General features: G+C 44.8%; 1 protein-coding gene across 1 annotated transcript in view; it reads left to right on the top strand.

Moving 5' to 3' along the window:
• Positions 1-21,170, top strand: part of LOC126272311 (cuticle protein 19-like) — a 71,555-nt gene extending 50,385 nt beyond the window's left edge. Inside the window, exon 3 of the mRNA XM_049975091.1 lies at positions 20,323-21,170. Within this exon, the coding sequence (XP_049831048.1) occupies positions 20,323-20,634 (312 nt within the window). The 3' untranslated portion in view covers positions 20,635-21,170. The remainder of the gene's footprint in view (positions 1-20,322) is intronic.
• The last annotated feature ends 1,603 nt before the right edge of the window (positions 21,171-22,773 follow it).

The following is a 22,773-nucleotide window of genomic DNA, read 5'->3' as shown; positions in this document are numbered from 1 at the left end:
TCGTGAAGATAGACGTCAGCTTTCGATATTGTAATACAGACACAGTCCATATGACTGTTCAGATGTCACTAAACCCACCCAAAGATGTAAACAACCATACATGAGCAGCGTCTATTGGACGGAGGGGTCCGACAGCCGATCAGTTAGTGTTATTCCACCAAGAAGGAGATACACAGCTCGTGATGTCTGTAGTTCAGTCATGCCTAGGCGGTCAACACCGCGGTTCGATCGCGTCCGCATTGTGCCAGGAACGGCTCTCAACAAGGGAAGTGTCCAGGTGTCTCGGAGTGAGCCAAAGCGATGTTGTTCGGACATGGAAGAGACACAGAGAGACAGGCTCAGAAGAACACTGGCAGCAAAGTCACCATGTTGAATAATGCTTTTCGTGCAGCCACAGGACGTCGTATTACGACTCAGTCTGTCTGCAATAGGCTGCATGGTGGGCAACTTGACTCCTGACGTGACCCATGTTTGCAACCACTACACCATGCACCGGGATACAGATGGGCGCAACAACATGCCGAATGGACCGCTCAGGATGGCTTCACGTTCTCTTCACCGATGAATGTCGCATACGCCTTCAACCAGAAAATCGCCAGAGACGTGTTTGGAGGCAATAAGGCAGGTCGAACGCCTTGGACACACTGTCCAGCGTGTGCAGCAAGGTGCAGGTTCCCTGATGTTATGTGGTGGCATTAGGTGGGGCCGACGTACGCCGCTAGTGGTCACGGAAGGCGCGGTAAAGGCTGTACGATACGTGAATGCCATCCTCCTACCGATAGTGCAACCATATCGGCAGCATACGGGCGAGGCATTCGTCTTCATCGACGAAAATTCACGCCCCCATCTTCAGGATAACGACATCCCCCGACTAGTGGTCAACATGTTCCCAGACATGAACCCTTTCGAACATGCCTGGGATAGATTGAAAAGGACTGTTTACGGTCGACATGACCCACCATCAACTCTGAGATATCTAAGCCGATTCGCCTTTGAGGAGTGGGACAATCTAGACCAAAAGTGAATTGAATAAATTATTGATAGTATGCCACGAGGAATGCAGGCATGTATCAGTGCAAGAGGACGTGCTAGAGGGTATTAGAGGCACCGGTATGAACAGCAATCTGGACCACCACTTCTGAAGGTCTCGCTGTATGGTGGTACAACATGCAATGTGTGGTTTCCATGAGCAATAATAAGGGCGGAAATGATTTTCATGTTGATCTCTATTTCTATTTTCTGTACCTATTTCGGAATTATCAGAACCGAGGTGATGTGAAATTTTTTTTTTGATGTGTGTGCATTGGTTTTTCTTTCTGTCCAGTAGGTTCTCGTTAGCCTTCTCCGAAGTCAGATTTCCACCTTTTCTGGGTGTTTTATGCCTGTTTTCATCTACATCTACATCTACATCCATACTCCACAAGCCACCTGACGGTGTGTGGCGGAGGGTACCCTGAGTACCTCTATCGGTTCTCGCTTCTATTCCAGTCTCGTATTGTACGTGGAAAGAAGGATTGTCGGTATGCTTCTGTGTGGGCTCTAATCTCTCTGATTTTATCCTCATGGTCTCTTCGCGAGATATACGTAGGAGCGAGCAATATACTGCTTGACTCTTCGGTGAAGGTATGTTCTCGAAACTTTAACAAAAGCCCGTACCGAGCTACTGAGCGTCTCTCCTGCAGAGTCTTCCACTGGAGTTTATCTATCATCTCCGTAACGCTTTCGCAATTACTAAATGATCCTGTAACGAAGCGCGCTGCTCTCCGTTGGATCTTCTCTATCTCTTCTATCAACCCTACCTGGTGCGGATCCCACACTGCTGAGCAGTATTCAAGCATTGGGCGAACAAGCGTACTGTAACCTACTTCCTTTGTTGTCGGATTGCATTTCCTTAGGATTGCTCCAATGAATCTCAGTCTGGCATCTGCTTTACCGACGATCAACTTTATATGATCATTCCATTTTAAATCACTCCTAATGGGTACTCCCAGATAATTTATGGAATTAACTGCTTCCAGTTGCTGACCTGCTATTTTGTAGCTAAATGATAAGGGACCTATCTTTCTATGTATTCGCATCACATTACACTTGTCTACATTGAGATTCAATTGCCATTCCGTGCACCATGTGTCAATTCGCTGCAGATCCTCCTGCATTTCAGTCCAATTTTCCATTGTTGCAACCTCTCGATACACCACAGCATCATCTGCAAAAAGCCTCAGTGAACTTCCGATGTCATCCACCAGGTCATTTATGTATATTGTGAATAGCAACGGTCCTATGACACTCCCCTGCGGCACACCTGAAATCACTCTTACTTCGGAAGACTTCACTCCATTGAGAATGACATGCTGCGTTCTGTTATCTAGGAACTCCTCAATCCAATCACACAATTGATCTGATAGTCCGTATGCTCTTACTTTGTTCATTAAACGACTGTGGGGAACTGTGTCAAACGCCTTGCGGAAGTCAAGAAACACGGCATCTACCTGTGAACCCGTGTCTAAGGCCCTCTGAGTCTCGTGGACGAATAGCGCGAGCTGGGTTTCACACGACCGTCTTTTTCGAAACCCATGCTGATTCCTACAGAGTAGATTTCTAGTCTCCAGAAAAGACATTATACTCGATATTCATCAGTAGCTTCCACAGCCATCCTTGATGGGTCACGACAGCCTGCGTGTTTGACTTTTTTCGGTACAAATTTTCAACTTGCGCCACTGATTTTGGCCGAGCGGTTCTAGATCTTTGTTGGTATTTCCTTCTCTCCAGCAGGTCGTCGTTAGCTTTCTCCAAAGGCACAGTAGCACCTCTTCTGGGCGCTTTCTGCCTGTTTTCAACAGGTGGGAACAGCCTGCATGTTTGACTTTAAGGCGTTTGTTAGTAAACAGGCTGAGTGGCTAGGGAAACAGGCGTATAGCCTTGAGAGCGGTGTCCTGTGGGACGGAATTCCTGCAGATCGAGGCAACGCCCGCTGCTGCGGCGCTGACTCCATGCGCCGGCTCGCAGTGGGCGTAGCCACAGGTCGGCATTTGCGGCCGCCGCGCCGTGCGGCGAGCTGTGAGCGCGCCGGGGTGTTCCCAGCGCAGCGGCCGCCGGCGCTCGATTCGCCACGAGCCGCGAGTCGGCACTCGGTCTGCGAAAGGTCGGCGCCGGCGGGTCAAGGTAGTCTGAGATCACCTGCCGCTCCTCGGCGCTCTCGTGGCCCGGTATTAATACTAATGCTAGCCGGCCGCCGCCTCGGAGAGGGCACACGTCTAACACTCTGGTATTTCCCCAGCGTCCGCCAACATGTCTCATCTCAGTAGGGAGTTTACCGATTCAGAGTCAAGGACAGATCGCTCCAAGGTGTTGCTGTTAATTTCTTCTGTGAAAAACTTCATAAAAATACCAGGCCACCACAAAGAAAGTTATCAACATGTTGTCCTGCAGAATGCAAAGCCGTTCTTAAAGTCCTCGTCTTTACGTCTGTTTGTTAATTTCCGCCTTACTAAGAAATTACACATGGCGTCTATGGAGCCTATTACTTGATCGTGTCATAATCACAACGTCAGTTACTACAATACACTGAATGGCAGAAGTCACAGGATGCCTCCCAATATCACGTCAGATTCCCTTTTTTCCCAGCATGCTGCGGCATGTAGATTGTCATCGAGTCAACAAGTCGTTGGATGTCCCCTTCAGAAATACTGACCCATGCTGCCTCTGTGGACGTCCATAACTGAGAGCCTGTTGCCGGTGCAGGATATTTTACACGAACTTATCTCTCGATTATCTCGCGTAAATATGCGATGGGATTCGTGTCGGGCTATCCGGGTGGCCAAATATCCGCTCGCGTTGTGCCGACTGTTCTTCAGACTTATCATGAACAGCTCTTGTCTGGTAACACAGCTCATCGTCATCCATAAAATCTCCACCATTGTTTGGTAACATGAATCCCATGCAAGGCTGCAAAAATGGTTCAAATGTATCTGAGCACTAACGGACTTAACATCTGAGGTCATTAGTCCCCTAGAACTTAGAGCTGCTTAAACCTAATTAACTTAAGGACAATATATACATCCTTGCTCGAGGCAGGATTCGAACCTGCGACCGTAGCGGTCGCGCAGGTCCAGACTGAAGCGCCTAGAACCACTCGGCCACTTCGGCCGGCGCATGGCTGCAAGTGGTCTGCAAGTAGCCGAATATAACAATTTCCAGTCAACAATCGGTGTAGTAGGACCAGAGGACCCAGTCCATTCCATGTAAGCACAGCTGATGTCATTATGAAGACACCACCAGCTTGCACAGTACCTAGGGTCCAAGGCTCCGAGGGATCTGCGCCTTACTCGAAACCTTCCATCAGCTATTACCAGCTAAAATCGAGACTCATCTCACCAGGCCACGGTTTTCCTGTCGCCTAGGGTCCAACCGATAAGGTCACGAGCCCTGGAGAGGCGCTGCAGGCGATGCCGTGCTATTAGCAGTGGCACTCGCGTCGCTCGTCTACTACCGTAGCCCATTAACGCCAAATTTCTTAGCACTGTCCTAACTGATACGTTCGTCGTACGTCTCATATTGATACCTGCGGTTAATTCACACAGTGTTGTTTGTTAGCTCTGTGACCTCTATGGAAACGCGGCTGACTTCGGTTAAGGGCAGCGGTGGCCGTGCGGTTCTAGGCGCTGCAGTCCGGAACCGCTGGACTGCTTCGGTCGCAGGTTCGAATCCTGCCTCGGACATGGATGTGTGTGATGTCCTTAGGTTAGTTAGGTTTAAGTAGTTCTAAGTTGTAGGGGACTGATGACCTAAAATGTTATGTCCCATAGTGCTCAGAGCCATTTGAACCATTTGATCTCGGTTGTTAAGTGAAGGCCGTCTTCCAGTGCTTTGTCTGTTGCCTTTTTTTTAAGTTCATGTCAGTCCCTACTACCTCCTCTCAAAATAAGGAAAGAGAAGAACCTGTAATAGAAAAGGTCCAGTGTCAGAGGTACAACTCTGGACTCGGCCTTTTTCTTTTTTTTTCACAAGAGGGTCTCTTACCTGAAAGCGATACATTTACCCTTTTCCATCATACCTAACAGTTTGTAATATATTCACTGAATCATCCTCTGCAACTATCACTAATAGAAAAATCACTAGCCTCTTTCCGCTCTATCTTTGAATGAAAATCTGGTTTCGATATCTACAACTGTTAAGGAAGTTACCAGTGTTCATTTTTCGGGGTATCGGGACATTATGTAAAAGTATTGTTTGGATATTTATTCCATGAAATATAAAGGCAGATATAAATGATGGTCGCCAAACTTTATTCAGCACCCTAGGTAGCAGTTCCAGGTGTGGAGTGGGGACCTCTATCACCATAGGTGATGTCCTAACCTCAACCACTATGCTGCTGTTCTATTTAAGAAAAGTGTATGTGTCGTCATCGGAATTTACTTTCACTCAATTTTCCCATAGGATCTCAACACTACGCTGAAAAAAATACTCATTGCAGGTATCCACTGACATACTTGTATGCCAACCAGCCGAAGAGCGAGACTGGATGGGTAACGGCGCATTTAAGATATGCCAAGCCAGCTTAGTTGCCTTTTCCTTCACTGAAGAGGTGTGCAGTACCAACATTGAAAGCCCACGTTAGAAAGTTGTTCTCTTGCTGGTGCTAGGATCATCTCCAAGTCCCACTGTCTCTGAAGAACAAAAAGGTACAATGTTTCCTTCTGTGACTCCAGCAAATTTGCCGTGATGAATGTGTCTCAGTAGCTGGGGTTAGTTTCGTTCTCTTCAAAGGAAGCACACTTAGATAACCAGCTGATGTAGTTGTGGCGGAACAGATTTTCACCATCAGTATTTGCGGGCAAGAGGAAGAGAGGTTTCGGTGTAAAATTCATGGTCACCATGTTTTTCACCACTATCCTGGGCTAAACTCCAATCGTTTCAGTAGGGGAATGAGGCCCTGTAATAGATCGGTGAACCCTTTGGTGTTATTGGAGAGGAATAGGTCGTGCAATGAAATTAGACTTCTTGTTCGCCCTTTTATCTTCCCTTATATGAGGAACCATAGAGCGATAAAGTTCAAAGAAGAGCAGAGCGTTTTGTATTATCGACAAATAGGGAGAGATTATCACAGACATGATACAGGATTTGGGGTGGACTTCATTGAAACAAAGGAGTTTCTCGTTGCGGCGGGATCTTCTCACGATATTTCAATCACCAACTTTCTCCTTCGAATGCGAGAACATTTTGTTGACGCTATCCTACATAAGGAGAAACGGTCATCATCTAACAGTCGAGCTTGGATGGCTCAGTAGGTAGCACGTACCCACGAAAGGGAAAGGTCCCAAGTTCGAGTGTTGGTCTGGCACACAGTTTTAATCTGCCAGGATGTTTCAGTTTCCATCAGCTTTGCAACCGAAGTCAGAATTGTGTTGTAGACAATGGTGACTCCTTCGAATACCAGTGAAGGTAGTTTGTTTGTAACTCTTATTTCCTTTATTTCTTGGGACCATTCACTGAAAAGATGCAACTCACCAGAGACCTAAGGTGTCTCATCCAAAACATTCAGATAATATCCCTGTGCAACCTCTGAAATTTTGAGGTGGGATTCGGGATCGTGGTAGATCAGTTCATGGGACCATTGACGAAGCTAACTTTGTACTTGTTTTACGTACCGAAAAGCAGAAGAAACAGTGAGAATTTTCGTCATTTCAGTAATTAATAAATTTTGTTCCCACACTTTGAGCAGGTCATCTTCTGCTTCTTGAAGGCATTTTGACATGCTCCGCACACCTGCTACACCGGAAGCCGTATGTCGCTGATGGCAAAAAGGAGAATAAGCGTGCAGTTACGTGGGAATCCGTGGTCTGAAGCGTGGGAAGTTATTGCTGTCGTTCTGACGGACGCGCGACCTGATCTCCCGATCTTAGAACGTACAGCGACTTCTTCAGCAGGCCGATAATGTCAAGGCTGTTTTCGAAGGATGCAAGACGCATGTATGCCAGATTACTTCTCTTACTTTCCAATAAAAACAAACCGTCAAGAGACTTGATTATATCTGTCTTACAGTTAAACCAACAGCGTCGGTAGTTAGCATAGTTTTCACCTTGGGATGAAATTATTTTCAAAACTTTTTTTTCATTCCCGTTAGCTTAACCGTCTCATACTTCGTTGAAAGATGTTACTATATTGTTTATTTGGAAAATTAAAACGAGTATATTGGATAATAAACTAGTTGTAGCAGAATAGGAGGCTAAGCGGGAAATACGATTAGGATTTGAGACCAAGTCGATGAGGTGGTTCACCAGACAGACCCTTAACTCGTACTGAAGAGCGATTCGGCCGTAAAATATGGCGACCTCTTCAGTGGACTCACTTCGCCGTTCACCTGATTTAGTGAAACCAAAGAGTAGGAGTCAAGTCCCGCACTTACTTACGGAAGTGAACAGACTTGCAGGGATTCAAGCAAACAACCGTAAGGTACTCATCTTCTGATACTGAATCATTCAGTTTTACAAGTCTACAAACGTGAACATTCATAAAGTGACTCCGTTCTTGTAACAATTATATTAGTACACTTTGCGGGAGACAAGTAAACACTGCGAAATGCAAATTCCAAGCCACTTATCACGAAATTTACCTTTTTTTATACGAAATCTGCTTCAATGTGTTAGCCAAGATAATCTGTCTTTTTATTACTCTCAGTTGTACACATTCTCAGTATATATCCTCGTCAACAGGTACCTTCTTAAGGTATTTTTCCCGTGTGCGTTTCGTGTCGTATATGATATATTAAGAGCCGAAGGTTATTAGTTATATTCTTATGAGTGCAAAGGGCATACACAGCAAAGCTCATTTCAAATCCTCAGACGCAGCGGGATGTCGCAATGGTAAGAAACTGGATTCGCACTCGGGAGGATGACGGTTCGAAGTCCAATCCGGCCATCTCCATACAGGATTTCCGGGGTTTCCTTAAACCACTTGACGCAAATGCCTAGATGTTACCTTTGGAAAGCAAATAGTCGATTTCCTACCTCAATCCGAGATCGTTTTCTCTTCCTAATGACAGTGAGTTCAATGAAATTCTTCCTTTTTTAAAACCTTTCACTGCTACTGAGGTATGACGTTGAGGTTACTCAGTGACCTATAGTTTACGAAGTATTTTTTCCTTCACGTGCTACAGACACCGGCATACGACATGGGCGTACAGCGCGTGTATTTTTTTACGATGTACTGCAGGCGTTGGAAGGACTATATTCTCTCCTCAGGATTGGTCGTGAGCGTACATAAACCTGGATAATCCGGGACCAGACCGAGAGACCGACAAGCTAGAAGCACGAGAGCGTCAATTGCTTCTCTGCCACGGTTACGCGGTCACGGAGATACGCTGAACGCTATACTTACGACTGGAAATAGATTCTGCACGGCGCATAGCTACCTTGACATTTAACGGGATTTCATAGGGAACTATATCTGGAGGTTGTAATGCGAGGTGCACCGCCGTAACACTTTTACATGGTCGTCTTCTTGAAATTGCACTGGTATCACAGATAGCAGAAAATTAGAGGTTGCTTCCACGCCTGTGTATCAACGATGCATAGTTCACATAAGCTATTCAGTATCCTAGTTAAACCAGTCATCGCTACTTAATATGGTTAAACAGTTTACTAACGACCTAACGAGATAGGTTAGCAACATAAAATGAGCTAATCCGACATTACAAGGGGGAGATGGGTTCTACAAGGCTGTTCCTTCAATTGCTCCTTAAAATATTACATTGAACCACATACCGTAGATTAAAGATTTTACACACATAACCAATAATAGACTCTTATGGGCGAAGGGGATAGAAGGGAAGATCTGATCATGACTTTCATTACAATATTATGGTCGTAGAAGATACGTTGTGAGATGAGTGTCCGCTGGGAGCTAGAAATTAATTGGTTGGCGAGGTCATCTGTCCCGTCGGATTAGGGAACGATGGAGAAGGAAGTCGACCGTGTCCTTTCAAAGGAACCATTCTGGCATATGTCCCAAGCGATTTAGGGAAATCATGGGAAAACTAAACCATGACGGCCGAATGCAGGATTCAATAACGATTCCAGGGGCTAACCACTGCGCCACCTCACTCGGTGAGCTATAAATGAACATCAAACATCTTTAATGTGTAGAAAGATTAATTTTTCTTAACTGTTTTCCTTATTAAGAGAAATAACACACAGAAGCAACGCTCTTGACAACGGGTCAATGTTACAAGAAGTGGCTTAAGCGCGCCGTCAGACTTTCGCTATCTGCGATTTTTCTTACTATCATCTTCGATCATACCATATTTACATGATGAATCAGGAGGAAAGGTGCATGCTTTGAAGGGGGTTACCATTGATGATTTTGAACAGAAAAATTCAAATGGACGTATGTACTTTTGTGAACAGTATCCGGCATACAGCTGTTTGAAAATCACGGGCGCCAATCGCATGTGCTTCACCAGCACTCACATGCGAATGCAATCAAAGCCACATTCGGCCACATAGTGTTGCCTTTACTGACCATTTCAATGAGCATTTCACTTGTGCATTGTGGGGCAGCGAGTCCTACAAGTGAACTCGTTCTTTACCTCACGTCTCAGTGCTACACTGCTTGCACCAGTATACTACAGTGCGGTTACATATACAGACAAAACAGTTCAGTCAGTGTAGTGAAAATGCCACATGTCTTCAGAAATGTGCTGTGCGATGACACGATATCTCTGTTGACGGGATCTGCAATGGTAATTCCAGAGCCGTTGTAAAAGACCGTACGTAAGAGCTCAGATGAGTACCTCACCAGCTGTCTACAACAGCTGCAAAATGCACTGCAATTGACTGTGAACTTTTTGAACGTTTTTTGTGAGGAAATTTGCGCAATTACACAAAACATTAGATCACAATGTTTCATTTACGCTCACTTGCATTTACCCTGTTCACCAATGTTTTCATTAGTTTCCTCGGAAGTTGTTAAGAATGGGACATGCGTTCTTTTGACCTTTTTCTGTTCAGAATCACTAATACCATCACCCCTAAAAGCATGAAAGTCCCCTCCTGGCTCATCCTGTATGTGTAAACAGTGCGATCTGAGTCGGTCGAACCCATACCTTGTGCTTCCCATTGTAAATGGAGATATTACGAGTGTAAGACGTTAGTCAAATTTTAGATGCAGAGGACTTTTTCTCACTCACCTGAATACATCTGCCAGGCTTATTGCGCATGCCAAAGGTTTTTTTGCGCTACAACCTGACAGGCCCGAGAACGATTCGCTGTTGATGTCGACTGTGCTCATTTGAGCTCGCTGTATTTCTTCAGTCCTCATAGACTTCAATGTACTGAAAAGTGAAATGATGACTTCAAATTCTACAAGTGGGTTTTTCAGACGCGTACTTCGGAAATAAAATAAGACAGAAGAAAAAGTGATTGGCGCAATAAAGAGGATTATTTTTTATTTTAGAGAGAGTATATAGGTTTTAGTACAAATGATTCAGGCATTTATTATTGGACGATAGCAAGATAAGGGCTGAAGGATGGACTGGATTTGCCTAGTTCACTTTGCTTCTTGTCATATAGTCGTCTTTCACGTGGTTCCTAGCTTTTACTATTTCTCAGTAAATACTAATCAATCGTAAGCACAAACTTCAAGCAGGCCGGAGTATCTTTTAAGCCAGAACCTTCTGAGCAGCAATCTTTTAACACTGTTGCCACGCTCAATTGTCAATTAAATGGTGTAAATTACTCCACATGGCATCACTACTCAATGTATGTCACTATGTAGGAGACACATAGCTAGGCAACAATCTCTTTCTTAGCGCCTACTCTTCATCCTTCCACATTTTGTTACCTTCTGTGACTAAAAGGTTGCTCGAAAGATCTACAGGGCTGCTTCTGAGACGGTAGTCTGCTGAACACTGCGCAAAGCTCCCACATCCCAGGAAGCATACAAACGTCTCAAGCAGACATCCTTTATTAAAGGCACACACAACAACAAAAGTATACACATCATTTTGTCACTACTATTTTAGCGAGTACGATGGCACTGCGGTAGCTCCCTACTCGTCTACTCGTTCCCCCTTACTGAAGCGTGCAGTGGCGTGAGGCAATTCAAGACTTAGGACAGAAGCCCCGTGCACGATCTTGCGTTAAAAGTAGCACTGGCAAGGCGAAGTGATCGATTGTCGATATCAGACAGCCTTTAATGAAGCTCTGTTTTGTGAGGCCGTGAAGGGTGCAAGACGAAAATGTATTCCATTGCCGGCCAGAGTGGCCGAGCGGTTCTAGGCGCTACAGTATGGAACCGCGCGACCGCTACGGTCGCAGGTTCGAATCCTGCCTCGGGCATGGACGTGTGTGACGTCCTTAGGTTAGTTAGGTTTAAGTAGTTCTTAGTTCTAGGAGACTGATGACCTCAGATGTTAAGTCCCATAGTGCCCAGAGCCATTTGAACCATTTTTTGTATTCCATTACAGGAACGGTGAGGTCTTGATTACCGGTAAGTTCCATGTTATAGTCCACGCTTCAGACGGAAAACATTAATTTTATATATATATATATATATATATATATATATATATATATATATATATATATATATATATGCTTAACAGCTATGAGCACTTCTTCGTCTTCGATACTGTGAAACAAATTCATCTACTTGAGATGTGCTTATATAGACCAAAGCGAGAAACAAATGTCTAGTAAACATGGGGCTCTAATGATTCAAATGGCTCTGAGCACTATGGGACTTAATTTCTGAGGTCATCGGTCCCCTAGAACTTAGAACTACTTAAACCTAACTAACCTAATGACATCACACACGTCCATGCCCGAGGCAGGATTCGAACCTGCGACCGTAGCAGTCGTGCGGTTCCGAACTGAAGCGCCTAGAACCGCTCGGCCACCGAAGCTGGCGCTTACACAGTTTGTTCAACATGAGCAACGGAGACGTCCACGAGATGCTGCTGTACAACGCCAGATTTCCACCTGGTGGCCAAAATTTTAACTATTCTTTCTTTCGGCGTGAAACGGTTCCACACTAGCGCATTAGCATGTCTACCAAGTTGCGGTGCCATAACTACAGCACACAGTCGACCTCCCTGAGTAGGTGCATTGTAATTATAACCACTGGATTGTAATATTTATAAATATAGTTACAGCGGCCAGTCATTATGTTGGTATACAACCATCGTCATGCCTAGTGGTCCTTATATAGTGGCAATGTCGCTCTCCTCGCTACTCTCGTCCACTTTAACCCGAAAAGACTCAGTCGTCGAGTTTGCGGTTAAATGGGCAATGTGGCGGAGGCTGGTGAGTCGGCTCTCAGAACGTACAGGGACGGAGAGTCATAGAACCCGTTGGTTACTTTAAAGTGAGTGTGCTGAGCTCACTCCTTATCTCTAGATAAGGATTAATCGCTTATTAATATAACTACGTTTTAATTGTTGCCTTGATGGGAAAGTTCCATCCGTTTCAAAGAAAATTGACATACATCTGACCCAATTTAAAATTTAGGATAGGTTTTTGATATCCTTAGACCCTTTCAACATATATATATTCCATACGTGAATTCAAATTATTTTAATGATTTTTTGTAGGCAATAGGGACTTTAAAGAAAGTTTCTATCATAGCGGAGCCTACAGAAAATACTTGTTGCAAATTCGGACATTGAGCGTCACATGTCAATTAATATAAATCATACAGCGGGAAGGCAATATTTTGCAGCTGGGCAATATCATTGAATTTTGGCTCTCATAGGGTGAAAAGGAACGCAGGGAAGGGCTGTACCAACATAACTCGCCTCAACCTTAGCAGGCTTCCTTCTGAGTTACAGTACCTGTTCTATACAAACCCCCACCCTCGAATCTTTAAATAATCGTGTTCCCATTACATTAAAAGCTTCAAACGTCTGGTTATTTTACAAATGAGTTAATGTGTTAAAAACTGGCCATTTTAAGAAAAGCTAGTTTTTCACACATTTCAATGTTTATGTCTTACAATGATAAAATTTCGCTTTGTACATTCAATCTTATATGTGTATTTGTCTGCAAAATGTGTTGCGAGTGGAGTTAGTAGCGAGGAAGTAATAAATTAACACTTAATACTAGGTGCAGAAGTTTTACGGCACGAGCAGCGAAACTGTACTAAGCGCTTAACTTTTTCATTTCATCAGTTTTGTGAGAGAGGGTTCCTCGTCGAGAAAAAGCTTCGAAAAGGCTCGAAATTATGTTACAGTTTGTTCCAAGTGGCTACGTGCTCACACTCTCAAAAACTGACTGAATGTAATCTGCACGCTGTGAGTTACGCTGTAATAACTTCAATCCTGACTTTAATATTTGACTTATTGTGTTAAACCTTCAACGTAAGGTTGCACTTCTGAATTAATAATTCATGATTGCATTTTACATTTTGAATTTTTAAATTGGGGCCAATATTATAAACTAGCTTAGTGCCCACTGATTTGTTCATATAGACTGTGCGGTCTGCACAGTCTTTTCTTTGTCGAATTTTTAAGTTGTACACAAACTGCAACACCTTCTAAACTTTTCAAGCCAATTAAAGCCGTAGAAGCATGGTCTTTCCCGAGTGTACGTCTGACCAAAAAGCTATTCCGGCAGCTGGCGTCCAAGGTATTTGTTAATCATGCCTTAAGCATTTTTGTGGTGATATTTCCATACAAACTTTCATCCCATAACATATATTTCTTTATGTGTAATAGAGAAATGAGTCCCCGGTTTTCCTATATTTAGCTTTTTTTTAATATAACGAAATATTTTCTTAAAATTATTCACCCTCTGTTTCACCCTCTTGGGGGTCTAATTTAGAAAAACACTGAAACAAGCATTCTTCTTCATTTCTAACAAAGAATCCAAATACAATTTTTTTATACATTGAGGTTTTAAAATGCTTTCATAATGAAATAAGTTCATACAACTTTTCATCCCCTGCGTCTCCTACTTAAGAATGAAATTTCGAACAAAATATTCAAATGTATGTTAATTCATAAGGGACTGAACTTCTGAGGTCATCGATCCCTAAACTTACACACTACTTAAACTAACTTAAGCTAAGAAGAACACACACGCCCATGCCCAAGGCAGGACTCGAACCGCCGGCGGGAGAGGCCGTGCAATCCGTGACACAGGGCCTCAAACCACAGGGCCACTTCGCGCGGCGAAATTTCGAACATTCCCTTCCTAAATTATGCGTGAAGTGTAAGATCAACACTGTCTCCTACTTTCAAGTTTCTCTCCTCAGTAGTTTTTTTGCGTGATGATGGTTCTAATTCACCCCGTTGGCGATTGAACTTCCATAAAAAAATGTAACACGTATTTTTTTTTCATTTCTAACTGAGAAACCAATACCCGTTTTCAAAGATTGAGCTGTAAAAGTGATTTGAAAATGAAAAATTTTCACAAGATATTTCACCTCCTATTTCACTCCCTTAGGGGTTCGATTTCCAAAAACAGTGAAATTCACTCCGTCTTCAGGCCACAAGTGGCCTATCGTGACCATCCGACCTCCGTATCATCCTCAGATGAGGAGGCGGATAGGAGGGGCGTGTTGTCAGCACATCACTCTCCCGGTCGTTATGATGGTTTTCTTTGATCGGAGCCGCAACTGGTCGATGGAGTAGCCCCTCAATTGGCATCACGAGGCTGAGTGCACCCCGAAAAATGGTAACAGCACATGACGGACCAGATGGGCATTCATCCAAGTGCCGGCCACGCTTAACTGCGGTGATCTGACGGGAACCGGTGTATCCGCTACGGCAAGGCCGTTGAAAAAAAACACTGAAATGCGTACTTTTTAATTCTAAGAGAGAAGCAAAATTCAAATTTTCATGCCTTTAACTTCGAAAATGTTTGCATAATGAAATGTTTCCATCAAAAGTTTCATCCCCTACTTCACCCATTAGTGGTTAATTTTCCAAAGACAGTGGAACACTTAACGTTGTTGATAGTTTTTCCGGGTTATATGGCCGTGGTCCATGGAATACCTCTATTCTTAACGTTTCGTCCAATACTACGTTGGACATCCTCAGAGGTGTGGCTGGTCCTGTTGAGTCCTGCCGGCTGACGAATCGGGCGTAGGAGAGCGGCCTAAATACTGAGGAAAGTGGGCGTGGTTTAGCTTGCACATAGTAGCAGAGAGAAAAATAGTCAAGATAAAATGTAACTATCGATAATAGTCCATCAAAGATAAAAATCACTTATCGATTCTGTAACGCCACTGTCCATATCTCGCTTAATTTCAAGGCCTCTTCTTTTCTATTAAAATTGTCTTCATGTTTATAAATTCCAATAGCCTCCCTATACAGTCGTGGATAAAAGTTCGTGGTAGCACTTAAAACTGTAGTTTCAGAAAAATTAACTACATGGTCACCGGATTGAAGTGCATGTTCCGCAGCGGCTGATTTATCTATTCTACCCAGTCAGCAAAGACTTTTATGCTCCTTTACTCTCGTATTCACACATCCCTTCGTAGTACCAATATAGACTTTACCACAGGTACACGGAATTTTATACACACCGCTGGTTTAATAGTGACCTTCTATCTTTTACAGAACGAAGTACTTGTCCTATTTTTCTGGTAGGTTTGAATACCGGTTTCACTTTATGTTTCAGCAAAATTTTGCCGATTCGATCAGTAACCTTACTAGGACCAGCCATACCTCTGAGGATGTCCAACGTAGTATTGGACGAAACGTTAGGAATAGAAGAATTCCATGGACCACGGCCATATAACGCGGAAGAATTATCAACAACAGTACCATCGGGTCGTGAAAGCCTTCATTGATTCGAACACATAATGTTTTTATTTTCAACCTGGAAGGCAGATCCATACTGCAACAAATTTCGCTTTAAAACGCTTTCATAATGAAGTATCTTCAAAAAACTTTTCACTGCACATTTCACTCGCTTAGGAATGGAATTTCCAAAAATCCTTTCTTAAACGACGCCTATAGTATACCATCAACACCCACTCCAAATTTCAAGCTTCCATCCGTACTGTTTTGGGCTGGGAGAAGATGACTCAGCGGCTCAGTCAGTCAGTCGGGACATTGTCTTTTATACAGGGTGTTACAAAAAGGTACGCCCAAACTTTCAGAAAACATTCCTCACACACATATAAAGAAATGATGTTACGTGTACATGTGTCCGGAAACGCTTAATTTCCATGTTAGAGCTCATTTTAGCTTCGTCAGTATGTACTGTACTTCCTCGATTCACCGCCAGTTGGCCCAATTGAAGGAAGGTAATGTTGACTTCGGGGCCTGTGTTGACATGCGACTAATTGCTCTACAGTACTAGCATCAAGCACATCAGTACGTAGGATCAACAGGTTAATATTCATCACGAACGTGGTTTAGCAGTCAGTGCAATGTTTACAAATGCGGAGTTGGCACAGGCCCATTTGATGTATGGATTAGCACGGGGCAATAGCCGTGGCGCGGTACGTTTGTATCAAGACAGATTTCCAGAACGAATGTGTCCCGACAGGAAGACGTTCGAAGCAATTGATCGGCGTCTTAGGGAGCACAGAATATTCCAGCGTACGACTCGCGACTGGCGAAGACCTAGAACGACGAGGACACCTGCAATGGACGAGGCAATTCTTCGTGCAGTTGACGATAACCCTAATATCAGCGTCAGAGAAGTTGCTGCTGTACAAGGTAACGTTGACCACGTCACAGTATGGAGAGTGCTACCGCAGAACCTGTTGTTTCCGTACCGTGTACAGCGTGTGCAGGCACTATCAGCAGCTGATTGGCATCCACGGGTACACTTCTGCGAATGGTTCATCCAATAATGTGTCAATCCTCATTTCAGTGCATATCATCTCTTTACGGATGATTCTTCATTCAAACGTGAGCTAATTGAAAATTTTCACAATCAACATGTGTGGGCTGACGAGAATCCGCACGCAATTGTGCAATCACGTCATCAACACAGATTTTCTGTGAACGTTTGGGCAGGCATTGTTGGTGATGTCTTTATTGGGCCCCATGTCCTTCCACCTACGCTCAATGGAGCAGTTTATCATGATTTCATAAATTATACTCTACCTGTGCTGCTAGAACATGTGCCTTTACAAGTATGACACAACATGTGGTTCATGCACGATGAAGCTCCTGCACATTTCAGTCGAAGTGTCCGTACGCTTCTCAACAACAGATTCGGTGACCGATGCATTTGTAGAGGCGGATCAATTCCATGGTCTCCACGCTCTCCTGACCTCAATCCTCTTGACTTTCATTTATGGGGGCATTTCAATGCACTTGTCTACTCAGTCCCGGTACCAAATGTTGAGACTCTTCGTGCTCATATTGTGGACGGCTGTGATACAATACGCCATTCTCTAGGGCTGCATCAGCGCATCAGGGATGCGACGGAGGGTGGATGCATGTATCCTCGCGAACGGAGGACATTTTGAACATTTCCTGTAACAAAGTGTTTGAAGTCACGCTGGTACGTTCTGTTGCTATGTGTTTCCATTCCATGATTAACGTGATTTGAAGAGACGTAATAAAATGAGCTCTAACATGGAAAGTAAGCGTTTCTGGACACATGTCAACATAACATACACTCCTGGAAATTGATATACGAACACCGTGAATTCATTGTCCCAGGAAGGGGAAACTTTATTGACACATTCCTGGGGTCAGATACATCACATGATCACACTGACAGAACCACAAGCACATCGACACAGGCAACAGAGCATGCACAATGTCGGCACTAGTACAGTGTATATCCACCTTTCGCAGCAATGCAGGCTGCTATTCTCCCATGGAGACGATCGTAGAGATGCTGGATGTAGTCCTGTGGAACGGCTTGCCATCCCATTTCCACCTGGCGCCTCAGTTGGACCAGCGTTCGTGCTGGACGTGCAGACCGCGTGAGACGACGCTTCATCCAGTCCCAAACATGCTCAATGGGGGACAGATCCGGAGATCTTGCTGGCCAGGGTAGTTGACTTACACCTTCTACAGCACGTTGGGTGGCACGGGATACATGCGGACGTGTATTGTCCTGTTGGAACAGCAAGTTCCCTTGCCGGTCTAGGAATGGTATAACGATGGGTTCGATGACGATGTACCGTGCACTATTCAGTGTCCCCTCGAAGTTCACCAGAGGTGTACGGCCAGTGTAGGAGATCGCTCCCCACACCATGATGCCGGGTGTTGGCCCTGTGTGCCTCGGTCGTATGCAGTTCTGATTGTGGCGCTCACCTGCACGGCGCCAAACACGCATACGACCATCATTGGCACCAAGGCAGAAGCGACTCTCATCGCTGAAGACGACACGTCTCCATTCGTCCCTCCATTCACGCCTGTCGCGACACCACTGGAGGCGGGCTGCACTATGTTGGGGCGTGAGCGGAAGACGGCCTAACGGTGTGCGGGACCGTAGCCCAGCTTCATGGAGACGGTTGCGAATGGTCCTCGACGATACCCCAGGAGCAACAGTGTCCCTAATTTGCTGGGAAGCGGCGGTGCGGTCCCCTACGGCACTGCGTAGGATCCTACGGTCTCGGCGTGCATCCGTGCGTCGCTGCGGTCCGGTCCCAGGTCGACGGGCACGTGTACCTTCCGCCGACCACTGGCGACAACATCGATGTACCGTGGAGACCTCACGCCCCGCGTGTTGAGCAATTCGGCGGTACGTCCACCCGGCCTCCCGCATGCCCACTATACGCCCTCGCTCAAAGTCCGTCAACTGCACATACGGTTCACGTCCACGCTGTCGCGGCATGCTACCAGTGTTAAAGACTGCGATGGAGCTCCGTATGCCACGGCAAACTGGCTGACACTGACGGCGGCGGTGCACAAATGCTGCGCAGCTAGCGCCATTCGACGGCCAACACCGCGATTCCTGGTGTGTCCGCTATGCCGTGCGTGTGATCATTGCTTGTACAGCCCTCTCGCAGTGTCCGGAGCAAGTATGGTGGATCTGACACACCGGTGTCAATGTGTTCTTTTTTCCATTTTCAAGAGTGTATTTTCTTTCTTTGTGTGTGTGGATTGTTTCCTGAAAGTTTGGCCGTACCTTTTTGTGACACCCTGTACCATACCAAAAAACAGCAAAAGACCTTGGAATAATCTTGGATGAACACCTAAACTGGGAAGAACAAACAGTCACAGATTGCCGGAAATCGCTCTCCTCCATACACGCAGTTCAAAAATTTAGAAAAATATTTCCAACCCATGCTAAACAAAAATCAGTCCAAACACTAGTGTTTCCTAATCTTTACTACTGTGATGTAGTTCAACACGGAACAATTAGTGAAAATTCGAGATGAATGCTTGCGTTAGATACGTGTGCAATATACGGTTGTATGATCATATCAGTCCATACTACCAGCTAGATTGGATACGCCCACATAAGGCACGCGATCTCCACACGATGTGCTTACTTCATCGATTTCTTAGCCACTGGTGCCCCCAGTACTTATCTTCTCACACTAAACACCTATCATCATTCCACAACCTCAATACCAGATCGGATACGACTAGCATCTTTGCTGTACCTTTACATGACACAAAATCTTTCTCCGTGTCATTCTCCATCTCTGCCATACGACTATGGAACGCGCTCCCCTGTGATCTGCGTCTTATCCAGAACCACTCAGCATTCAAGATGGAACTCAAATCTTACATATTAGGGGCGGTATAGCCACCATTGTTGAGCCCCTCTCATCTCTTTCTTTCTCCTCTCCATCATAGCTTCGAATTTTACCATTCTATTTCTCTTCCTCTAACCTATCTACCTCTTCTACATGTCTTTAACCCCATTCTATCGTCTTATGTCTCTGCTCGATGAGAATAACTCACAAACTGCAAGAATATAAGGAGAAAATTCCCAACTAGCAATAGAACTGACATTCATAAAAGAAAAGTATGTTTACTTTCATATTCATAGCCTACTACTGTTATTATTATTATTATTATTATTATTATTATTATTATTGATTGTTATAATTATTTTTTGATTGTTATAATTATCATTGTACTACTGTTATGATCTCTATTTTTTTTCTTTAAGATTAATACTGTATAACACCTAATATGTCCTTAATGTTCTGTAGAAACTGAAATTTGTTCGATATGAGTATGCCTGGTTAGGTGTAAGAGAGGGCCTGAGGGCCCTAATCTTGCCAGGTAAAATAAGTGCATAATAGCATAAATAAATATATAGGGATTGAAAATCAAAGTTCTGTTGCCACTGAAAGCAGTCAGATAGGCAACATGGAAGTGGGTTTGGGTGGCAATGACCCACAGTAATATAGTCAGTCGACTGACATGGGTTTCTGCGGGTGTTGCAGGGTGACCACCACCACGACCACGTCCACGTGCCCGGCATGCCCTTCGACTTCGAGTACGCGGTGAAGGACGACGCCCACGGCGCCGACTACTCGCACCGCGCCAACAGCAACGGCGACGTGGTGCAGGGCGAGTACCGCAACCTGCTGCCCGACGGCCGCGTGCAGGTGGTGCGCTACACCGCCGACTGGGCCACCGGCTTCCACGCGGAGGTCTCGTACCAGGGCGAGGCGAGCTACCCGGCGCCCGCGCCTCAGGGCGCCTACGGGCCGCCCCAGCAGCAGCAGCAGCCGCCGCAGCAGACCGGATACTGACCACCGCCCGCACACACGACGACTCAGCCACCGCCGGGGGCGCGCCCGTCTCTCAAACTCCGCCCCCACTGCGCTCTATTGTAGCCCCCCAAAACAGCCACCCTGCCAGGCTGAATGTTACAACCTGCCAACTCAGCAGTTCCACACACTACGAAACGGCAAAAACACCTACGTCCACGAATCTGTTAGTATTGCAATAGAACTGCAGTGGGAAAATGTCCAGTTACCTACGGCATTTGTACTGCCGTCGGGGACTATTATTTGCGTCCACCCGGTGGTGGCGAAAGCTAATATTTATGTGTACGAGAGAGAGTGAGAGAGAGAATGAGAGAGCTCCGTCCGGAGACGGTCGCGCCGCCGGCCCGAGCAAAAAGACGATGGCAGGCAGCCTTGCCAGCACATTTGGTGCGCTTCGCTCGTTAGCGCGTTAACCGAGTGCGCCACCAGTGTTGCGTCAGATAATCTGTGCGAGTGTGTTAATGTCACGTACTGCTCTTTTCATAATGTACAAAAAATAAACATACTACTCAACTAAACCTAGTTTCTTTTCTATTGTGTGTTTCAAAGAACCTATTGCCGCACTTGCCATCACTTGTGCCACCTTGAAACCTCCCCTTAGAAAAATTTATGAACGATTGTGCTGATAAACCCCTTACGTTATTTGATTTTCAAACAGCTGAGCAAAACTGAACGTGCACAGACATTTATCTCTTTACTTATTCAGATCATCAATAAACTGACACAATATTTTTAGCGCAAGGCAATCTGATTCTCAATAATCCCTACAAAAGAATGGCTGTGACTAACAATAAGCTATACCTTTCATGAATCACTCACCTCGCAAAAATCTTCCTTACTCGAACTACTGCAATACAACAGCGCCCATACTGCCAGGTAAATAAAAGATTCTAACTACTGACTATATATATATATATATATATATATATATATATATATATATATATATATATATCAGTTCTTGACATCCAGTCTTACAAATTTACTGTCTCTGATGGACATACGTCTAGATCATACGCTCTCAAAACCTCGCCATCTCTCTCCCCACATCCACCACTGCTGGCGGCTCACCTCCAACTGCCCAACCCTACAATAGCGAATATTACAACAATGCCAACCAGCCACAGACTGCACACAGCACAGCCAGTGATTTTCATACAGAGCGCTACGTGACGTTACGAATGTAAAAACCTAAACAGCGTATTTGCAACCTGAAGTAAATTTTCCACAGAATAGTGTACGCATTTTGATCAGAGGTACGGAGTGAATGCTTTTATAAGAGAAGTTCTTGGTCTTTTTAAAAATTTATTTGCTGTTTGTGTGTTAGATATTTAACACATCCCTTAGGCCCCTTTTTTGATCATTGCTTTGAAGCTTGGGCTGCTTGTCAATTGCAAAGGAACAACTGCTCCTTGATAAGGAACAACTGCCAATAACTACGCAATAACCGACAGTTGCTAAGGACCACCTGACAAAAAAAAATACTAAAAGAAAATGTTGAGCAGCGAATTTTGTGCACGAACGCTCTGTATGTATTCGACAGTTCATGCGGTAAAGTGTCTGTCGAAGCCTGTTTTGGAACAAATTAGCGCGACGTTATGTATGATATGGCAACACGTCTGCAAGACGTCATTTGAGCGCCTACGATCGTGGATGAACAGATGGACGGTTCGAAGCCGCTGTGTCACTCACTACTGTGCTTATAGTTAATGGGTGTGTCCAGAAGAGTCAACATGCGATTAACAAATGCCCCTGAAGGTGGGAATGTTATGTGGAAGCATTCCGGTGGTCGCCGATGGACCACAACACAGCAATGTGGTCGATACGTAAATCTAGTGAAGAAAAGGATCAGACATTTCACTCCTAGAGAGATCGCTGCAGACCTTGAAAACCTCTACCGGTACACGTGATTTTGCCAGAACCATTTCGTAGCGCTAAATCAGGTTGGTTTGTTTGCTCAGAAGCCTGATAAATGCAGCCCACTTCAAAAAAACCATCATCGAGATGGATTTCGTTGGTACAGGGAGCACAAGTAGTACAGAGTGAGACTCTCTGACGAATCCTTTTTCTCTCTCTTCTCTTTAGCACTTGAGTCTAGCCACTAGTTGTAAAATGCGGTAA

The sequence above is a fragment of the Schistocerca gregaria genome, chromosome 5 (assembly GCF_023897955.1).
Source record: "Schistocerca gregaria isolate iqSchGreg1 chromosome 5, iqSchGreg1.2, whole genome shotgun sequence".
In the NCBI taxonomy this organism is placed as follows: Eukaryota; Metazoa; Arthropoda; class Insecta; order Orthoptera; family Acrididae; genus Schistocerca; species Schistocerca gregaria.
This window is presented reverse-complemented; position numbering and strand designations above follow the sequence as displayed.